The sequence below is a fragment of the Anopheles bellator genome, chromosome 1 (assembly GCF_943735745.2).
Source record: "Anopheles bellator chromosome 1, idAnoBellAS_SP24_06.2, whole genome shotgun sequence".
NCBI classification, from domain to species: domain Eukaryota; kingdom Metazoa; phylum Arthropoda; class Insecta; order Diptera; family Culicidae; genus Anopheles; species Anopheles bellator.
The window spans coordinates 18,689,960-18,710,239 of NC_071285.1; the positions used below are offsets into that span (position 1 = coordinate 18,689,960).

General features: G+C 52.2%; 4 protein-coding genes across 4 annotated transcripts in view; 2 read left to right on the plus strand and 2 right to left on the minus strand.

The window, feature by feature from the left end:
* Positions 1-5,949, plus strand: part of LOC131205852 (reversion-inducing cysteine-rich protein with Kazal motifs) — a 28,188-nt gene extending 22,239 nt beyond the window's left edge. The window contains exons 3-6 of the mRNA XM_058198126.1: positions 2,321-2,804; positions 2,876-3,313; positions 3,794-4,894; positions 4,960-5,949. Of these exons, the coding sequence (XP_058054109.1) occupies positions 2,321-2,804; positions 2,876-3,313; positions 3,794-4,894; positions 4,960-5,756 (2,820 nt within the window). The 3' untranslated portion in view covers positions 5,757-5,949. The remainder of the gene's footprint in view (positions 1-2,320; positions 2,805-2,875; positions 3,314-3,793; positions 4,895-4,959) is intronic.
* On the plus strand, positions 346-1,350 carry LOC131205853 (uncharacterized). Its single transcript, XM_058198127.1, has 2 exons — positions 346-928; positions 1,007-1,350. The coding sequence occupies exons 1-2, from the start codon at positions 380-382 to the stop codon at positions 1,175-1,177; spliced, it is 720 nt and encodes a 239-aa protein (XP_058054110.1). The 5' UTR covers positions 346-379; the 3' UTR covers positions 1,178-1,350.
* A 359-nt stretch (positions 5,950-6,308) lies between the features above and the next one.
* Positions 6,309-8,830, minus strand: LOC131216441 (digestive cysteine proteinase 1). The gene is made up of 4 exons (XM_058210936.1): positions 8,631-8,830; positions 7,817-8,137; positions 7,484-7,741; positions 6,309-7,417 (listed from the first exon to the last, which is right to left on the minus strand). Exons 1-4 carry the CDS (start codon positions 8,671-8,673, stop codon positions 6,399-6,401), a joined length of 1,641 nt encoding a protein of 546 aa, XP_058066919.1. The 5' UTR covers positions 8,674-8,830; the 3' UTR covers positions 6,309-6,398.
* A 468-nt stretch (positions 8,831-9,298) lies between these two features.
* Positions 9,299-10,788, minus strand: LOC131216442 (large ribosomal subunit protein mL39). Its single transcript, XM_058210937.1, has 5 exons — positions 10,653-10,788; positions 10,406-10,588; positions 10,099-10,341; positions 9,592-10,037; positions 9,299-9,514 (listed from the first exon to the last, which is right to left on the minus strand). Exons 1-5 carry the CDS (start codon positions 10,711-10,713, stop codon positions 9,455-9,457), a joined length of 993 nt encoding a protein of 330 aa, XP_058066920.1. The 5' UTR covers positions 10,714-10,788; the 3' UTR covers positions 9,299-9,454.
* Positions 10,789-20,280: the final 9,492 nt, after the last annotated feature.

The window sequence follows — 20,280 nt, forward strand, 5'->3', positions numbered from 1 at the left end:
CGAGCAGACAGCCAACGCGAACGCAACCTGTGCAAAGTTTATCTGTTTGCGCATTTTTATTCGCTGTTTACTGTCCTCGGTCTCTCTCTGCGATCGTGTCTGGCCCGTTACGAGCCGGTAAGGATCGAACCGCAGACCTTAACGCCAATCGTTGTCACCAGACGGCGGTCGCTTGAACAAATGGCGCAGGCGCAACGGACGCGAAAGACTGCTGTCCACCTAGCAGAGCAATTACTGTTTGCTGTGGGCAAATCAATAAATCAATCACCCCACCCTACCCATAGCAGGTTCACCGGAGCAGGTCTTGGGGCCGCACAGGCCAGTCGCACCGCAGTTATCCGCTCACCGGACAGCATCGACAACGCCACGGCCGGTGACCATGGCTCGGCGACCCATTATCTTGGCGGTGATCGTCCTTAGGATCGTCCTCCCGGTCCTCCTGCTGTCGCTGGTGCCGCGCGGTACCTGCGCAAGTGACTTTGTGGCGATTCGGAGCGTCGACGCGAACCGCACGCTGCTCTGCTGGGCCATAAAGCTGTCGCCGGCGGCGTTCGTTGGCGAGGCCGAGTGTGTCCGCCATCAGCGAAGGAACCAACTGGTGATGATCTACGGCGATGCGCGACCGGATCGTCGTGCCACGCACGGCTTGCGGCGGAAGTTGACAACCCTGCGCCGGCCCCCGTGCAGCAACCGGATCCCCGCAATCGCCCTGCATACGGTCCATTCGGCCAACGGTGGCGGCAATCGGTCCGCCCTCGGACTGACCGTGCGAAACTTCATCGCCTCGTACAGTATGCTACGAAGTTCACGGGAACTGGAGCATGCCGAGGGCGTTTGTCGCGAGTGCCGAGTGCTGGGCATTCGCCGGCAGCTACCGTGCGACGCGGATCCGGACACCGTGGTGCTGTATCCCGACTGTCTCCAACAGGTGCCGTGCCGCGGGAAAACCGGGTGACGTCCAATAAGCTGCAAACCACTGTCTGCCTTCGTATCGCCTTCGTTCCAGGTCGAGGGTCTCGGTCAGGGGGGAAAGCGCTGGGAGCGGGATCAAGCCAGGAACCGCGACACCTGGATGTGGCACTTTCGACGGAGACTTCAGAGCACGCTATACGCGGATCTCGAGCGCAAACGACAGCAGCGGATGGAGATGCTGAGGTTCATTACGACCCGGCACTGACGGCGTTCCGGGGCGTAGAATGTTGCAACTACGGTGAAGTGCACAATAAATACCACTGCCCGATGACGATCGTTTAGCTGGCGCAGGTGTGGTCCCGTTGCTTGAACGATCGGAATAAAGTCCCGCTAGTGTTGGGTGTCCGGTTGTCCGGCGAAACTCATCGCCACAAACGGGCTGCCATAAAACGGGCTGATTTTTATTAGCCTATTGCATACATTGTTGCCGTTGTCGTGGATCGTCACGAGCGTCGGGACGCCAGATGATGATGAGGTTTCGCCTAGTGATCGGCGTGTTCACAGTTCACGAATAACCTGAACCGTTGTCCGGATGAATGGCTCGTGGAATGCTAGACTTTCCGCAACGAGACTTCCTCCGACGGCACCATACGACAGCATTCCGGCCAGGCCTCCATCTTTGGTGAAAAGTGCCCCACCGGCAAGACCCTGAAACGCAAAAGAGACTCGTTAGGGGCTAGGTTCTGTATCTCACTGCTCGATCGTGATCACTCACATCCAGAGTTCGCACCTTCGATCGGTACTTCCCCACGAGTTTGGCGCAGATCTGTCGGATACAGTCGAACACTGCGTACTCCTGTTGACACACTCCGCAGTCAAGAACCCGCACCGGGGTAAGCAGCCCGTTAATGGCGGCCAGTGTCAAGAGCTCGCCTTTGGTGACGTTCCGGAAATCGGTGCGGAACACTGGTTTCGATGTCGGCCGAGGACACTGTAGCACTCCGATATTGTTGTTCAGGAAGGCGTACTCGGCATGGGTAACGATCGTGGTCACCTGGCATCCTGTCTTCCGGTTGCCTTTCAGCTGGGATGCTGGGTTTGACAGTGAGAGGCCCTTCACGTGGGCACAGGCCGCCGGAGCGATCGCAATGTCGTCCGCAATGTGGATGGCGTTGCAAAGGTGGCGTCCGCGGTGTTGGACCGAGCTCAGCAGCTTAGTGTTCGGTTCGATCCACGAGTGAACTCGCGGGGTAAGACCGCACAGTAGTAGTAGGGACACTGCACAACTTTGGCCGAACATTGCGGAACCAATGGAAGGAGGGTTAATCGCGGCGTAGCATTTATACTAACCACTGGCGGCCCACTAGCCGGGCGTGACTAATGGATTCACTTTGCTTCCACTTGACAGCTGTCGCTGGCACGGATCGCGGCCGATCCGGGCTCCCGGGAGGCCAGACTGGTGGACGTGCGGATGTACTGCCCGACGCAGCAGCAACTGCCGTTCTGGCGCTGCATGAACGAGACGATGGCGAGCGTGCAGCGGGGCGCGAGCTGGCCGGGCCGGCTCTGCTGCCCGATGGCGATGTCCGTCAGGTGTCAGCACGCGTGCGCGACGGGGTCATCGCAGGACGAGCTGCGGGCCGGGTGCCGGCCGAGCGACGAGCAGAGCCTGTTCGGGTGTCTGAAGCGCCAGGAGGACGGCCACCGGTGCTGTGGGAGCGCCCGCACGGCCGAGTGTTTGCAGGCGTGCGGTGAGGTGTTCCGTCGCCACCAGACGCCCTCGCGGGCCCTCCGCGAGCAGGTGCTGAGTGCCTGCCGCAGCAACAACAGCAACGTGATGCAGTGCATCCGCGGGTTCATCGACGTGACCTTCACCCGGAACCTGAAACGCTGTAAGCCGAGCCGACGTGTGTGATCGATGTCGAATGTGTCAAGTAGCCGTTGGTGGCCTTGCCCGTTTCAGATGTGCCGTGCTGCGACAGCGCACCGGAAGCGCTTTGCCGGAGCGTTTGCCGCGAAACGCTGACCGCCGGTGGGTCCGACACCGATCCGTACACGGTCGAGGAGATGATCGATCTGCTGCAGCACCGGGGCGGCTGCGGGGCACTGATGCCCACCGAGGCCCCTTGGAGGTGCTTTCTCGAGGCGGACCGCGTCCACGCGGGGTCTGCGGGGGCGGCGGTATCCCGACAGCAGCTCAACTCGAACGAGGTTTCCCGCATCAACCAGATCGGCATGGACTCGGCCAAGCAGCACTGCTGCCTGCGGGCGGAGTCGGTGCGCTGCGGGCGGCTCTGCTCCACCACGTACGCCAACGAGTGGACCACCAACCTGGTGGACTTCGAGCAGGAGTGCCTGACGGCGCCGGAAGAGCACGCCCTGCGCCAGTGCATCGACGAAGGTAAGGTGTGTGCGTTGTGGCCGCCGGATGTGACGCGTGGCCCGGAACAGTGGCTCAAACCGTAATACACTAATGCATGTAACAACAGCAACAAACCCGTGATCGATCTGTGTTTTATTTCGCGCCAGAAGGCCGGGGGCTTGGTTTGGAGTGTTGGCGTCATCGATGTGAAGGGGAGCTCCTGGGTTGTCATTCTCATTTAGCATTTAATCGAATGGTCCGAAACTACAGAGAAACTACCGGCCTGCTGCGATAGGGCTGCATGATGAATCCATAAAAAATGGCGTCCCTGATGTTTTGACAGTTCCCTCATCATTTGTTTGTTGTGTTGTGTCCTCCGGGTTTTACTTAACAATTTGAGGTCCGGTGTGGCCAGGACTACCATGTGTACTAAACGGTCTCTCTCTCATTAGCCAGTATTTCATTGGGGTCGGGAGCCGAATCTTAACCTCAAAAGCCTCTTCTTCTCCCCACTTGCAGTCGACGAACCGTGCGAGCTCGGGTGTGACGGGCTGTCGTTCTGCAGTAACTTCAACAACCGGCCCACGGAGCTGTTCCGTAGCTGCCGGCTGGAGTCGGACGTGGCCGCCCGGGCCGATGTGCAGCGGTGGCGTCAGCAGGGCTACGTGCCGTTTCTGGGCGTCCAGCTGCCGATGCGCAATCGGACCGAGTCCGAGTGTTCGTTCGAGATCTGGAAGTCGATCGCTTGCACGCTGCAGATCAAACCGTGCACGAAGGCACACCACACGAACCACATCTGCCGCCAGGACTGCCACGAGGTGCTGAAGAACTGCGTCGACTGGGACCGGATGCCGGACGGGTATAGTGTTGGGGCGCTCTGTCAGCGGTTGGCACCGCAGAACAACAGCGTACCCTGCATCTCCATGGGTCGCTTTCAGCCTGGCCTGTCCCGGGGAGACCTTCCGTCGGGGGAGATGACCGATGTGGCGCTGATGTCACCCTGCCGGGGTAATCCGTGCAATGTGTCCCAGGTGTGTGTGGCCAATCGGGATGGCACGTACGGGTTTCGGTGTGTGGCCGGGTGCGCCTTAGGGGAAGCTTCCTCGTACCTCGTGCCGATCGGGACGTTCGTGAGGATCCCGGTGTCGGTCGGCCAGAAGGGCTGCCTGAAGGTGTGCCGCTGTGGAGCGGGGGGCCGGATCGAAAAGTGCCAACCGCTGCCCTGCATCAGCTACGAAACGTGTTCGCTGGCCGGGCGCCGGTTCCCGCATCTGTCACACTTCTACGTCGAGTGTAACGTGTGTAGCTGTTTCGCGGAGGAAATCACCTGCACCAAGAAACAGTGCCACGTGCCGGGGCTCACGGTGGACCGGGCGTTCACCAGCCTGCCCTGCAACTGCCCTCCGCAGTACGTGCCGGTCTGCGGTCGCAACGGCAACACCTACCCCTCGGCATGCGTCGCCAAGTGTTCCGGGCTAGCCGACGCTGACATTGACTTTGGACCGTGCCGAGCGCGGGCCGCCTGTCAGCGGGTGGATTGCGGTCCGCTGAGCGTGTGCCTCCCGGACTGGAATGTGTGCCTGTCCGGGATGCATAAGCCCTGTCCGCAGCATCGTTGTGGTATGTCCAGTAACCCCACGGTCGCCTTCGGTAGGAAGCATTCATTTTCCACTCTCTACTTTCAGTCAACCTAACCGCAACGAACTGCTCCTCCGTCACCGATGTGCGGGACACTAACCTGGGGTACCATCAGACGCTGTGCGCGCTGGTGCTGGAACGGGCCACGTTCGCGTACCAGGAGAAGTACCGCAAGCACTGCGAGACGTCGCGCCGCCGGAACCAGGTTTGCGGTGTAAACGGGATCACCTACCGGAGTGAGTGCGAAGCGTGGAGTGACTACTCGACCGTGGACTACAACGGGCCGTGCCAGGAGGTAGGCCTGATCAGTGCCGAGCTGGAGGCCAAGTGCTCCTCGATCAAGTGTCCGAAGCGGAAGTCGTACACCTGCAATCCGGTGCTGCCGCCCGGCGCTTGCTGCCCGGTGTGCGGAACCGCATTGCGCATCGTCTACTCGCGCAAGCAGATCGACCGGGGGCTGTACGCACTGAAGGGACAGTCGACCGAGTACTTGACGCTCAAGTCGATCCTCCGCTCGCTCGAGGCGCTTCTGCAAACGGTCGAGTGTCGGCTGAGTGGCCAGCTCACGTTCGAGAACGATGTATACGTGATCGTGGAACCGCTTGGCAAGAGCCCCACGAAACTGCAGTCGCAAATTTGCGCCCGGGAAGCGGAACGGCTGGTGACGTTGGTTCGCACCCAGAGCCATCGCATCACGAGTGAGCTCAATCTCAGTGCGCTCACGATGGCCTCACTGGTGACGTCGGGAGGTAGTGGGGCGAGGTCCTCGACGATGCCATTACTGTACAGTAGCGTCGTAGCATTAGCGTTAGGATATATGATCGGTGCCACGTGGTGCCACTAGAGCAGGTGAATTCGCATGTGCCACGACGGACTCCCTCGCGCACTCCAGGGGGATGGGGCCGGATCGCGAGGGCCTTCCTCATTTAGTCTGTATGCATTTAGAAACCGCGTTCGACTGTGATAGCTAGCTGTAAACGCGTACCGCGATTTCTGACCCAACGTTGCCAAAGCCGTGTACGAGAAGCCGCGCGAAAAGGGAGAAGTGAAGATCACAGCAATAAACCTCTAGTCTCGTAAGCTGGGTTACGAAGGTGCCATCTACGGAAAGGCTTTTGTGTACATTTGTTCGTTGAAGAGGACCTCCGCAATGAGGTAAGAGTGCGTTCGAAGCTGGCGGCGAGCAAACATTGCAAAGTGCAATCGCCTTCGCTCGCTCGACAGTGCCGGGCAACAAACAAATGCTGTCAAGTGTATGTTGCTCTGCTGTCTTGAGGTCGGCGATGTGCTTTCACGAGTGGTAGTTCTTAGTGGGTAATCAGAGGCCTTCCTCCCTATAAGTGTTGCGTTTTTCGATAAGTTTAGGTTAAAGAATAAGAACTCGAATCGTTGGACGTGTTTTGGTTTATAATTCAGAATTCATACCCTTACAATGCTACTGCAGAACGTGGAGGTGGGATTGAAGTATCAAACTTCATCCCGTTCCTCACATCAACACGTACGTCGCGTCGGTGGTGAGGCCACAGTTGTTATCTTTCACCGCCATCAGTGCGTAACCATCGTTACCCCAGTAGTTCGACCACGAGTTCTTAATCAGCCAGTAGTCCTCACCGTTTAGCTTCCCGTAGCCAACGGCCAGCACGGCGTGGTCGAGCTCGTCCAGCTTGCTCTTGCACTCCGGCTCGTAGTATACCCCGTTGGAGTAAAAGCTGAACGATTTGTGACCCGCATCGATCGCGATCGACAGGGGGCCGTGCTTGAACAGAGCCACCTTGAACGCGTCCGGATCTCCGGAAGTGACGTTCACCCAGCCCGTGATCGGTGCGTAGAGTGTGGTGTTCTCCACCCGGCAGTAGCCATCCTGACCGAGGTACCCGTACTCGTCCTCCATCGGGACGCCGCCAACCTCCTGGATCCACTGGTAGGCACGGAAGTCTTCCCCACCATCGCACCCGTTGTTGCCGTAGCCCCACGAGCAGTCGATAAGGGCTTGCTGCGAGAAGCGCACCAACTTTTGCGTCTTGCGGAAGTACGCACCCTCGATGTGGCCGATCGTACCGAACGACCAGCACGAACCGCACACCGACTGATCCTTGACCGGTGTCACGGCTCCACTGATACGCCAGTCCCAGGTGTCCGGCAGATCGTCCAGGTGCTCCCGAGGTTTGTACGGGAACGGTTGCCCACCGTTGTACACCTTGGACGAGCGGAACCCACGCAGCGACTTCAGTTCGTCCTCCGTCCGATCGGCCAAGTGGTTGACGGCCACCGTGAAGCCCCGCTGGGCGCGGTTGTGCGAATGGATAAACCGGAGGTTCTGCCGGAACACGTTCAACCGCTTCTCGTGCTCGTGATCGCTGGCGTAATTCTTATTATGCTTCCCCTTGAAACGGTTAAATTCGTCGTGCAGATGTTCCTCCGAGCGTGGGTGAATAAATTCTTGCATCGGGTTGAACGTAGCGTAGTGTCCGTTGCCCGGTCCTGGGAAGCCAACGCAAGGATCATCTAAAAGACGGACGTAAAAGCATTAAAGGAGATATCCGCCCCAAGCGATCGACAGCGACCACTTACTCAGCTTAACCTCAAACACGTCCTCCGGGATGTCCTGGTGATCGTACGAGTCGTACTGGATGTAGTAGTGATCGTAGTGCGATCCCAGCAGCGTGTTGTAGCCCTGCATGTCGTAGCGCACCGGAATCGGCATACGCGATGCCGGGTACTTCGGGGACTTTACGTACCGCACCCATAGGTTGTAAACATTACGCTTCTGGCCGACGACCTCGGTCAAGCTGAACTTATCACACTGATAACCGTCGCATTCCTCTGTGCCTGTTATTTGGGGGGAGAAAAACACAGTCCGTTGATTACTGTTCCGAGGCACTGCAGCATCGGGGCCTTCCTTACCGACAAGTTTAAAGTCCTTGGCGTACGGTAGAATGCCCTGCACGGCAATAGCATTATCGGCCGATCCGTTGACCTGGAGGCAGGTTTCTTTGTTCGACTGCGTTTGCGTCGTGACCGGAGCCAGCTTCAGGCTCACGCCGTAGGTACCCTGTTTCGTCAGCTGATAGGTCTTCACCATACCGCCATAGTAGTCGATACGCGATCGGCCATTCGCTTTATCGTACCAGGCGTAGAATGGTTCGCTAATTTCGGCATACGGGATATTTAGGACACCGCTGACCGAGTAGATGTCGGGCCATTTCGGTGGGTTTGTAGCAGCCGCTGTTTAAAATAATAGATCAAATTTCGAGCCACGATAAGTTTCCGATGTATGGCTTCGCTTTCGGACAGTCTCCATTTTACCCTACTCTGAGAAACCATTTTTTGGCCGCCATCGCAAAAGAAACTTTAGCTTGGGCGTTTGGCAGGTATTTTTTGAGAAAAAATCGAATTTCGTTTACGAAGAACATTGCCTTTCTCCCAGCAAATTAACACACGCTACGACGCAGGACTGCGTAGATTAGTTCTTTTCAGTGTCAGTTTCAGCTCGTTTGTGCCCTCGTTAACGTAGTTCGTTTGGGGATTGTTTGTTGCGATCGCCAAGGGTCACCCGCAGCGATAGTGGCCACCGAGGGCACTGAGAATAAATTACTGCATTGATAACGACCACCGTTTACAGTTTGCTATTCGGACTAACTATAACATTTACGTTACAGTTAACTTTTTGTTACAAACTTAACTAAATGCTTGTGCAATTATGACCGGTTGTACTCACCACTTGCCAGCAGGCAGCTCAGCACCACTAAAAAGTATTTCATTGTAAACTAACACAAAACGAATAAAACAGTTCACTTTTGTAAAGACGCCACACTTAATCCCTTGAGGGATCGATGAACTTCCGCAAACGGAACGGTTTAAAACGGCAACAGCACGTCCTCCGTGGTTGGCCGTGCTAGCACAACTGAGCCGGATCCGATTACGGTGGCCTCTGGAACCAAAGGACTCGGAACAATCTCGGAGTACCACTCGGTTTGCCGTTAGAATCTGATCGTAGAAAGGAACGAATGCTCGCTCCGTCCTGCTCTCTGGTGAATCATTTAAGAATCATTACCGTCATCGAATAGGGGAACGGTTGGCACATTGGACACGCATCGTTCGAAGGAACAGTCATCGGAATCTCTATAAAAGCGCGTTGGGCTCGTTGTTGAGTCACGGCGTGTGAGGGAAAATAATACGGAAAGGTGGCACAACGCGATTGCATAACCCTTTTTCCGTGGTAATGCGCCATATGTATTAGTCTTCTCTTTTTTACCTTCGCTTTGTCACGTGAGCCATGCCGACAAACCGTACCAGACCTGTTGGTGACCTAAGGGATTAAATTTGTGTTTTGTTATGTTTCGCCTCGCTCAAAGGAACATGAGCATCAGTGAAACCATCGATTCTTCTATTTCAGTTCATTATTCGCGTTATTTGAATAATATTTTGTTTCAAGCAGAAGAAATCCTACAATCATTCGGTACTGTAGTTTAGAAAAGAACAAAGCACCTTCCATTAATTGCATAGAGTTTATTTTCCCCAGATACTAAGCTAACGTACGCTTCACGCTACCTGTTCCGCGACAGCATCCTCAAACGGTTCGTTGGGCAGCTTGGCAGGGTTCTAAAATGGAAAGCATCACTCATCGAACAGTCAATCTTGGAATGTATCATTTGCCTGCATATAAGGCGAGCACTTACTAGTTTCCGCGAACGATTCTCCAGGATGGCGTACGCAAAGTGATGGATACGGAGAACGGCCGGAAGTGCGACACCCTGCATTCGGTAGAAGTACTTCCCATCTTCGTTTGCCTCCTTGATCGGATGCACTGCCGAGATGGTGCACCGGCCAAGGAGACCGGTCGAGCCCATCATCGGTCCCTTGCTGATGTCAACGTGATCGCCAACTCTGTACACCGTTACCTGCCCGTTATTTTGGCTCGCCACACTTGGAATCTGCTCTCGCTTGAGAGGGTTGTCGTGGAACATTTCGGTTGCCAGCTGACTGTCCACGTCTAGCCGTTCGATGGGGAGCTCCTTTTGCGAAAGTTTAATCATTTCGATCGAAAGTGCACGCAGCTCTGGTACGGTGGGCTCCCAGTTCTCCTTTGCCAGCACGATGTCATGTACAAAGCTGCCGGATTTGACTGCCAAGAAATTCGTCGTTTCTTAATTGCTTACTAACTTTGAGGCTAGGCAACTACTCACTGTTGGGTTTGGGGAAACTGTGTAAGTGCAATCCGGCTTCCGATTTAAAGCTGGATTGCAGAACGGCACCGAGCAGGAAGGAGCACGATCGCCAGAAAACCTTATTGGCAATGTGTGGTTCCGGCGAGGTAAAGTTAAGCAGCTGCAACGTGCAGGAATCCCGCAGGGGTCTTCGCATGTCCCAGGGCGTTTTGTTGTCCAGCAGGGCTAATGCAGACTGACGAAAGTACTTTTCTCCGATGTCTACAAGTAAAATGGGTACAATTACAACACATTCGATCGGGTTCCCCGGAGCGCGTTGCCTTACGTCGGGCGCAATCGTACGGCGTGGAGAGCTCCCGATTCATCACGAGCGACGTGTCCTGCGGCAGTCCCAGGTATCGGATCTCGATCTTTTCGATACGTCCTACATTTTCGCGCTGGCGCCGTTGCTCTTCCGAAAACAGTTCGCTCGCTTTTGTGGACACTCTTGACGCTAGGGAGAAATGCTCTGCGAAACAAACGTGACGAATGAGAAGAACGTTCTGTATGATTAAATGATTGAAGGAACTTACTTTTAACGACGTGATGTAGCTGGATGGTCGGAGACTTTATTTTGTGAAGATTGACTGACATTTTTCCCGATATTGTAACACAAATGGAAAAGAAGTAGGTACTGTTTTCTTTAACTACAAAAATTGTGCCGGTCCGCTTATGTCACGGTTTGTTGTGATTTCCATGATCAGAAACGTCAAATAGCTATGCGGTGGATGAACTCGAATTCGAGCTCGAATCACACACAACGAATCGGCTATTTGCCAATAGAGGGCGCTTTTCTGTGGAAGCATTTAAAAAAATAACGTTTTAAAATATTTGATTCCACTCGTATTTATCATATTAAGCAAATAGACATTTCTGATTGTACAAGATAAAGAAAAATGTATATAAAGCATGACATCAAACGATATCCATTTATTGAATGAATACACAAAAGACCTATCGAAAACTGTAGGACAGTGGCCAGTAATTGAAATTCCTCAACGCACTGTTCAAATTTCATCGCATTCGATGGCATAACGCGTGGTATGCGCCACTGATGGCATACTGAAGGAAAATGAAAACATAAAAACATTTAGATTGATTGAATAATTTCAACGAGGGCAGCAGTGACAAAAAATGACCATGGTCACTAAAAAGCAACAATTAACAAGCAACTTCCACGCTATCGACGGCGGTGCTCACTCATGCAAACTGTAGCGACGGCATTAGGCAGCTTCCGGTGGTTGGGTGTATGTTGTTTATGTCCACTGCATACATAATTGCCATTTGGTCAATTAAATCAATTTCCTATTCAGGTGCATGGCGTGAACACGCAAAGGCATGCGCGAATGAATACCGCACAGCAGGGAAGAGGTTCGGAGTACGCGGTGGCCGGATGTGTAGCATGATTGGTGTGATAAAATGTTGAAAGTTTGGTGAGAAATAAAAAGAGTTTGGCACCGAAAAGGGAAAACACATGCTCGAGAGCAACCCGGTAACCCAAGCATAATATGATTAGATATATTTTATCGACTTTTGAACAGTAAGGGTCCATCCACCAATCCGCCATTAGTGTTGTTTTTTGCGAAAATAAATTCTTTATAGTCGTGCTGGGCCTAGATAACCGCTTCCGAACGTTGCGCGTTATAATCTTTATTAAGCTTCAGAAGTTCAGAAAAATGGCGCTATAAAACGGTTCAATAAAATACCCCATGCGATAACGGTACGGCAGTCTATACGAGGCTCTCCGGCCGGTCCCGAAATGCTGCTTCCGGTTTGTGGCCCCCGAACCGTCCACCCAGAGACCCATGGCGACAGTTGATAAGTCCACGAGCGCGGTGCGCACATGAGAACGCATTAAATGGCGGGTCAATTTGGTGCCACTTTCGTCGGCATTTAATGCATTTCGGTTGCAAACATAAACCCCAGTTCGCCACTCTCCTGGCGAGGCCAGGGCAATAGCATACATTCATTTGTGCGTAATTATTTCGACGTTTGTGTGAGCGAGAGAGGGAAATTGTTTGTTATTTGTTGATAAATAAAACACATTCAGAGTGAGGTCTCCAGAGAATCCCACCCGCCATCCGCGGTGCTGGAAAATGCGATATGACGGTGGCACTTTGTGGCACATCCGGCGCTCGGCAGTGGAAAATGGAGATGGTGTCCGCGCGCGCCCTGCTGGACGCGCTGTCGAGCGTAAATACTTGGGAACCGTTTTCAATAAATACACGCCGGGGAGGGCTTTCCACTGGCTCTTTCCAATCTACGATTGCGGTTGAGTAATATGCTGGCTGTTTATGCACGCAGCAGCCGGCAAATATACGCGCGTGTATTGATCCGATCCGTTCGTCTATCCGCATCCGCGATTTTCCTTTTTCGGGCTGTTATTAGCGGTCGGGGTGGAGTGTGAGAATTATAACATCAGATAATGGACAGCGGACATTGGGAAATTGGCCAAGTGTGCCATTCGGTCTCCGGCGTGCTGCGTGCGACGATTCGCGCGTTCCTCGAGTTAACCCTTCGATACATCACATGTCATTGGGCAACTATTTAAAATTTAGAGTCCCTGTCAACAAATGTTCATGCTCTAGAGCATCTGGTGCTAATTTTTCCCATAACTCATTACTTGGTTGGCTCACAATTGAAAAGTTTTGCCCCAAAATTCTTCAACATGATAATGAATGATGAAATCATCAAGTGAAATCAAAATCGAGCCTATCTTGTAAAAACAATTCGATCATTTGGAATGATCCGTGACCATCCAGCACTAGATTGAAACTGACCGAAATAAATAAATGAATCCTACATCTGATAAACATGTTCTTATCATTTTATATATTCTATAATTGTTCCAAATTTATCCATCAAATTCGAATCCCTTCCGAAGGGTTAAGCGAGACCGAGTTTGGTGGAACCGAGAGTCCCCCAAGATGGGTGTCGGTTGCGGAAGTTCGGTTTGGCATTTCAAACACCGCAAAATGGACACCGAACCGAGCTTAGCAACGGGGACGTCCTCTTCATCCATTGTGGTCCATCCTGGCGGTTGAGCATATTTTTAATGGCCACGTTTAGAAGCTAGACACACACGGGCGAGCTAGACGCGACACGTGGCTGCACTTGCGTGGCATGATTAGCGTTTCAGTTTTTGGGGACTCCCAGACCGGAAGCGCAAATCGGATATGTGCCGTGAAACCGCGTGGCTTCTGTGGAGCGAGAGCCCGTCCAGTGCCCAATCCAGCCTGACGCGGAGAAGGGGGTCACGTTTTTGGTCCGAGGACGCGCTCGCACGTGGCTGTGCGCCGGGGGTTTTATGCAAGCGGTCTGCTGTGCTCAAAACACACGACCCCATACACACGGGCACGGGTTATTTACCGAGTGGAACTAAATTTAACACCGCCGGAGTGATTATTTAGAAGAGTGAATTTAGAGTTTAGAGTTCCGGCGCCATGCGTGCGTCCGATTCGTGTGGAAGGTACACACTCGGAGGCTTCTCCGCAAATAAATCCGAAACGCACTTCGAAATGCAGCCCAAATTGCCAGCCTGGTTGGGTGAAGAGGGGCTCTCCAGCTCGTGGGGGGGCCTCGCGGCAATGGGGCTCGATTTACGGTCGGTTGAAGCTCCGGGTGATGGACTTTATCGAGGGTTTAGCGGTTCTCGGTACACTGCTTGGGGTGTCGAATTATGCGCTTACGTGGGGCGCCCGAGTGGGAGGCCAAACTGTTGCATAAGTGTGACCCTCGGTGTGATAGGCAAGCCCTGCAGGTTGGCTGCTGATCCGATTTTCGGGTCGAGTTTGAAGAGGGAACAGCAACACGAGCCCATTTTCCATTACCAGCCCTGCGGTCCATCAGCCATTTTCTGTTTGTTTAATTTTGTTCGAAAGGGTTTCTGTAATTGTGATTGATTTTCTAAGCTCCCTGGCACGGAGCTGGGCATTTTTACCCCTTAGCGAACCTGTTTCAAGTGGTCTATGCGTTCGTATGTGTTTGTGGTCGATCATTGTTTTGTATAATTAATTCACGAAACCACAGGTTCCGATAGTTTGTGGTTGCCCCCCGAGTGTGGAGCTCTTAATTTCTTCGGTGTTTATTTGGCCAGGATTTAAGTCGGTCGGCCGGTCGGGAGCATCTATTTGACAGGATTGCCTACCTGCAGTGATTGCGAAGAGCTGCAGTACTTTGTGGACAAGTCCGAATCGAGATAGAGTGCGATGGTGTTGGCTATAAGAGACACAGGAACACGCCGAGAGGTTGTTCCTAACCTCAGCAAGGAACGACAAGCTCTCTTCAGAGTCTGGACTTTGCAAACAACCCCCAAACAGATCGTGCTTGTGTTCGGTGGGTGCTTCTTTGATGTCCGCAAACGTTATCGGCCTGCGGCTTTCGGGCTAGCTAGGGCTAGGTCTTCAAGTCCGACCTGTCGTCTGACCGGCCAGTTTTGGAGACAATAACAACCCGGCCAACCCGACATTTCTCAGGCTTCTGTTTTTGGTGGGGCCGGAGTTTGATCGCAGTTTGCGTTTCGATCCGGTTGAGAAGACGAAACGACGGAGCTCGGGCAACACCGGGCGTCCCTAGACACGCTGACGAACGCAGACGACAAGTTTGTCTTTTCTGGCCGGCTACAAACCACCGGGGCACTTGCTGGGATGGGTATGCTAAATCGGCTCACCCGGTGTGGGCCGGGAGTTAGATTTTACGATTTTAAGAGCCACTTGGTGGGGGCTCCCGATAGGCCTCCGTGGACCAACTCACACTTATCGTTGGCAGAGTTGGAGTGCGGAAGTCCTCTCTCCGGGCCCCGGTGTGCAGCGTGTGATAAGACAAGTGCCACCGAAGCACCACAATCGACCGAGAAGCCGCAAGGAAGCTTGTTAGCCGAGGCCGTACCTTCAAACGAGGCCTCCTGATCCTGACTTTGAGAGAGCAAGGGGGAGACAGGCTGGGGCCCATAAAGCGGCCAACTCCTTTTCACTCACTCAGTTCACGGGTTTTTAGGAAAGTTTTTCCAAATGTTCGCCAAACGCCCCAAACGCCCTGGTTGCATCACTCGTTGCTAACATCCCAAATTGCTGTCAGGGATTGGTGGTGCCCGGTTTTTTTTCTCCCGCTACCGCTACGCTCTCTCAGATCCGAGAGGTCGGATTCGCCGACTGACAGACGGACCGCAAAGCTAACAGACCGAATTTCCGCTGGCCACGGCTTCAGACACCCGGACTCGGAGGTCGGACACAGAAACCCGAAAAGTGAACAACAGTGACCATCGTAGCGAGAGCCAGCCGCTGGTCACCGGTCGTTCCTCGAGTGGGTTTCGGGCCGCTTCAAAGTAGTGGTGCGCGCGTGTTCCTGGTCCACAACTAAAACATGTCCTTTTTTGGCGCCCAGCGGGAGTAGCCTGCCCGGACATTCCCGGGGTTGGGGTTTTTATTCCCCGGGTTCGTTTAAATGCGCGCCACATTTAGCAAAAATTGAGGTCTACGCAGCGGCAGGCAGACGGGCAGGCAAATGGTCGATGGGGAATGATAAATAAAAACCCCAAAAAAGTTTGCCAAGCGTCGGCAGAGCCCTCGCAAGGGCTCCCACGATAAGTTGAGCGGCCCACGGCCCTGATATAAAAAGGCGAGCATAAATTATGCGCTTCGCTTTTCAATGAGGAGAAGGGTTTTACAGGATTTAATTCGAATCATGTGCCAGGAATAACATTAGCTTAGCGCTGGGTGTCTTTCGGAATGATCTAAAGCGGGCGTGCAGAAGCCTCGTCCGGGTGGACGGATAAGTTGTGCCACAGGAAGTTAGAGAGAGGGAAACAAAGAGAGAGAGAGAGAGAGAGAGAGAGAGATGGGGGGATAGCCCTTGAACAACGGTTTCGGGTAAATCATCATTCCCTATGCTAATCGGTATGTGAACATTCTAAATGAATGGGACCGATGATTTATTAAAAGGCGTTACAGTTATTTTCAAAAGCTGGACCGAATGTTTTCAGTATAATTTAGGGATCTCTGTACATGTTTCATGCTACTTACCACTGAAACTAACTGTAAATACTGGAAAGTATTTATTAAACATTGGAATATTTTTTTGTAACGAAATTAAACCAAAATCTCCCCATATGCAACGAAGAAACTCACTGCAGTGCGTCACAATGCCATGTTATCAATGGATGTAGAAAATAAAGTTTAACTGATTGTACATCTTCTTTATTTCTCCTTTACATTATTACAATAATTAGATTTTGAACTTAGTTTTACATTCGGTTTTACCTTTAAGTGAACATTTACAATATAGTGAAAAGGTTATGATCTCCTGATTCTAGCCAATCTGATCTATAATATAGAACTTTTCTATAGTAGATTTTCAGGAAACAAATTTGCTATTTCAAAAAATGAGAAGTTTCACTATATCAACAAGACTTAAAACACCTCGAAATTGGTTATATTGTCGTAAAAGCCGATTAAAGTTGTTTCTGAACATTAATCTACTTTTTCGATGGTACCCAAACGAAAAAAAACAAATTGTTACGTGCATAATTTGGGGGAAAACCTACAAAATACTGGCAAATTTTTTCGAACGTAATAGCCTTATTGCAATGGATTTTATTTCATTTCAGTTGTGTTGCGTCGCTTGAAAAGTGCTCACGTTAATAAACTAAAATAAAAGGAACACAAAATGGCGCCGGCTTTTAATCTCCCCTCTCGTGCGAAGGTGCGAAACGAAAGCCACGTAAAATATGCACAACAAAACAACAGCATTGTCGGTGGTGATGGCGGTTGTGTTGCAACAGCAGGAAAATTAAAATTTCATGACAATTACCACCAGCCAGCCAGCCAGCCAGCCAGCCAGAGACGCCAGTTTCCGGCACTGGCATGGAGTTGTCCTTTTTGTGGAACTCTTTTTTTTGTACTGCCACAAACCAGGTCTCGCGGTTCCAAGGTGTGCCTACCGACGAGTTCCGATCGGGCACAGCAGTGCGACCCCTTTTTCGGTCGCGTCGAGTTGCGATTGGGGCAACGATTCACAGATCCATAAAAGTGCCGAAACGCCTTAAGCGAAATATTTAATTTTCCATTTCGATCACGCGCCCCCTCGAAGCGGGAGAGAGCAAGCGAGAAAGAGAGAGAGCGAGAGCTTTCAAAATGAATTCTTATCCATTTTTATCTCGAGCGCGAGCATGTGGCGGATTGCGAAACTTGGAGACCGCCGAGTTTTTGTCCCATTTGAACCCCGAAGCCGAGATCCCGTGCCGAGGGTAATTTTTCTTGCCGTTCCGGAGCGACTGAAGACGCAGTGGCGCGATGCACGGGAGGCAAAAGTATGAAATCCGATAAATTATTGGTGCATATTAAATGTCAGCGGCAGACTTTGCAGTGGAAGGAAATTTATTAAAATGCTCCAATCGTTACAAGCGTCAGATAATGGGGGACCCTCTCTGAGCCGCTGCGCAGCACACCTCTGCTGCTGGGTGGGGCGCACGTCGTGTCAAGGTGCAGAAAGTATGCTACAAGCATAAAGGAACACACGAAGACGCGGGGGGTCGCAAATGGGCACTAAAAGCTCGCCGAGGGCCTGGAGGATCGCGCACCACTTTGGGGCCAGCAGTGCCAGCAGCAATGGCAGCAGCGTTTTCATAAGCGACTCGAAACGAACACGAATGTTTTAATGCGAACGTCGGTCTTCGGTGTCATAGAAAGGCAAGTCTAGGAATGTGACTGAAGCAGATGCAGATCCTCGCTGCGGACGGTTCGGCACACTTTGCAGCGCGCCAAAATGAATCGCCTCGTCTGCAGGCGTGTTCCGCTGATGGCTAGCACAAGAAATGAAAAACGAGCCCGGGCCTGGAGTGGCCACTCGGTGGTCCTTTGTTTCTATTCTGGACCGGCTAATTTTCTGCGCGCCACTCTCCGGGTGTCCGGGTCTGTGTGCAATTTCTATGTTAAACATAGGTATATTATGGATGGCGCGAAAGTACGCACGGTATGCCAAAGGAAGCAAGTTCAATCGAGAGATTTATTTCTATAAGAAAGAAACTAGAATCTCATTGCGGCGGTTCCGATTGAGCCGAACTAACCGGGGAACGTATCGGGGGAAAGAGAAAGAATTCTATTTTCAGCAACGTAACCGAAAAAGTCTTATATAGTAAATTGCTTAAATCAGAGCGCTTCGAGAAAGGTTTTTCTGAAGATGCAATGTTCAGGAAAGGAATAGATGATACCAGCGTATATTTTGTATGGGTTCGAATGCTGTTCGAATTACCATCTAACATTAGACCAAAACGTAATGAGGCGCAGGTGGACGGTTTCATTCCTGATCCGATATTTCGTAAATTGCCAGCAAACCAACACGCGCGCTTGATTAGCATTTTATTTGCAATGTATATTGGGTGATATTGGATCAACTACAATTATTTGCCCCCTTTCGATTAACTGCAAGCGCCGCCACCAATAAGTCAAATATTTGATGCTCCTTTTTGCTGCCAAATGTGTGACCGACCAATAATAATGGACCAACCACGGTCCGTCACTTCGGTAATGTCAATATCCGGTGTGCCGGAAAAGGGCCCTAGCCAAAATGTGTTATTGATTTTGTTGCTCATTTGCCCCGAGAGCCGCTAATTCGATTCCCGGGGGCCGCGAGCTACAATTTAGACGGCTCATTATGCAACGAAAAGCACTTCACCATGGAAATGGTTCCCACCCGACATGGGCCGCCGGCTGGGGTTCGAATTCCGCCGGTATTTTTGCAACATATGCAATCGAATCGGGCCACACCCGGGGGGTCGCTCGGCGGTCGCAGGAAAAACCGCCAAACCCCGAAAACTAATTTCGGGCAACAGAGGTTCGTTCGCGCCGACCGACGGGCCTTCGTTCGGCTGCCTCGAGCAAAACCTCAGCCGCTCAGGGGGCCGCCGATTCGTGCAAACTAATTTGCAAACGCTTTGAATGGGAAATTCAAATGAAATTGTCACCTTGAATTCGATTGAAGCTAATTTTTGCACTCGAGACGCCAGGGACCCGGCATCGAAGCGGAATTATGCTAACCGGAACCGCGAATGTAGTGGCAGTATTTGGGATGGCTGTAACCATTGAAAAAGGAAAAGAAAATTGTGGGCAGTTTCCACAGAAACCGCCGGATCGGATCGGTGTCGCCGGTTAATCTTTTGACATTTACCGTGCAGCAGACCAGAGAGGCAGGGTGAGTGTTGCCGTTACTTGATCGTTGGCCAGTTGAACGTTTAATCCCTCTTCTTTATTACCCGTGGTGGGCCCCGAGGTGGGTGCCGTAATGTTCCAGTCTGACAGTTATGCACTGACGCCGACGACCAACGAGGACGAAACCAAACGCCAAAAAGGACATCACACATCAGACTGGTGGCCGCCCAAAGTGATCCTCTAACAGGCGGCCTATCGAGCGGTCGGAGGGCAAGATATGTAGCTGTTGTGTACGCCAACATACTCGCCACCGGGTGGCACAGGGCGCGGGCAGTAAACAGTGTGGCGGGGTGTTACGGCGCGACAAAATGGGATGTTCCGCACACACAGCGGGCGGTAATACGGCTTTCGCGCGTATGCTGCGCAGCATAGAATTGTTGCCGGGGAAATGGGCAAACAAAGGTCCGCCTGGTGCCGTCCAATTAAAATGCTGTGGTTTTGTTTTAACATCCCCGTTCGGGTGGGTTGGGGTCTGTTTTTTCGGCCTTACTTCGGCGTGCCAAAGCGCCCATTGTCAGACGACGAGGCCAGCCACGGATGTCCGGCTAAGCCGAGGCGGACCATTCCAGCGAAGCAATTTTCACCGCACCAAACATCGCACCGAACTTGTGATGTCGGTGGCGATTACAGCTCCAGCGGGCCGTTTGAGCTGCGTTTTTTTAAAGCAAAAAGCAGCGTTACAAAGTAATTGTGGAAAAAGGATTGATTGTTCGTAAAAAAGTTCATTGGAAGTGACAAAAAACGGTCGTGTATCACGAGCTACAGAAACAAATGTGTAAAAGAGTTGCGTTTTCACACTGAACAAATATGTTGCCAAATATCTAAAATCTGACCGCTCGTACAGTGGGCGCAAAAGTGATTCGATTAGGTAAAAATGCGTTCTGTTCTGTGGTGTGTTCTCTTGTTCAACTTACGGTATGTTTCCAATGGACAACTCATGGACCGGAAATTTTGTGAT

What these genes read in the sequence shown, in the direction of transcription:
- LOC131205853 (XM_058198127.1), top strand. Translation starts at nt 380, where the DNA reads ATGGCTCGGCGACCCATTATCTTGGCGGTGATCGTCCTTAGGATCGTC. An exon ending in ATCCCGACTGTCTCCAACAG is followed by an intron (nt 929 to 1,006) that starts GTGCCGTGCCGC and finishes CCTTCGTTCCAG; the next exon opens with GTCGAGGGTCTCGGTCAGGG.
- LOC131216441 (XM_058210936.1), bottom strand. Translation starts at nt 8,673, where the DNA reads ATGAAATACTTTTTAGTGGTGCTGAGCTGCCTGCTGGCAAGTG. An exon ending in GAGCTGCCTGCTGGCAAGTG is followed by an intron (nt 8,138 to 8,630) that starts GTGAGTACAACC and finishes TATTTTAAACAG; the next exon opens with CGGCTGCTACAAACCCACCG. An exon ending in CAAGGACTTTAAACTTGTCG is followed by an intron (nt 7,742 to 7,816) that starts GTAAGGAAGGCC and finishes CCCAAATAACAG; the next exon opens with GCACAGAGGAATGCGACGGT.
- LOC131216442 (XM_058210937.1), bottom strand. Translation starts at nt 10,713, where the DNA reads ATGTCAGTCAATCTTCACAAAATAAAGTCTCCGACCATCCAGCTACAT. An exon ending in CAGTTTCCCCAAACCCAACA is followed by an intron (nt 10,038 to 10,098) that starts GTGAGTAGTTGC and finishes ATTTCTTGGCAG; the next exon opens with TCAAATCCGGCAGCTTTGTA. An exon ending in AGAATCGTTCGCGGAAACTA is followed by an intron (nt 9,515 to 9,591) that starts GTAAGTGCTCGC and finishes TTTCCATTTTAG; the next exon opens with AACCCTGCCAAGCTGCCCAA.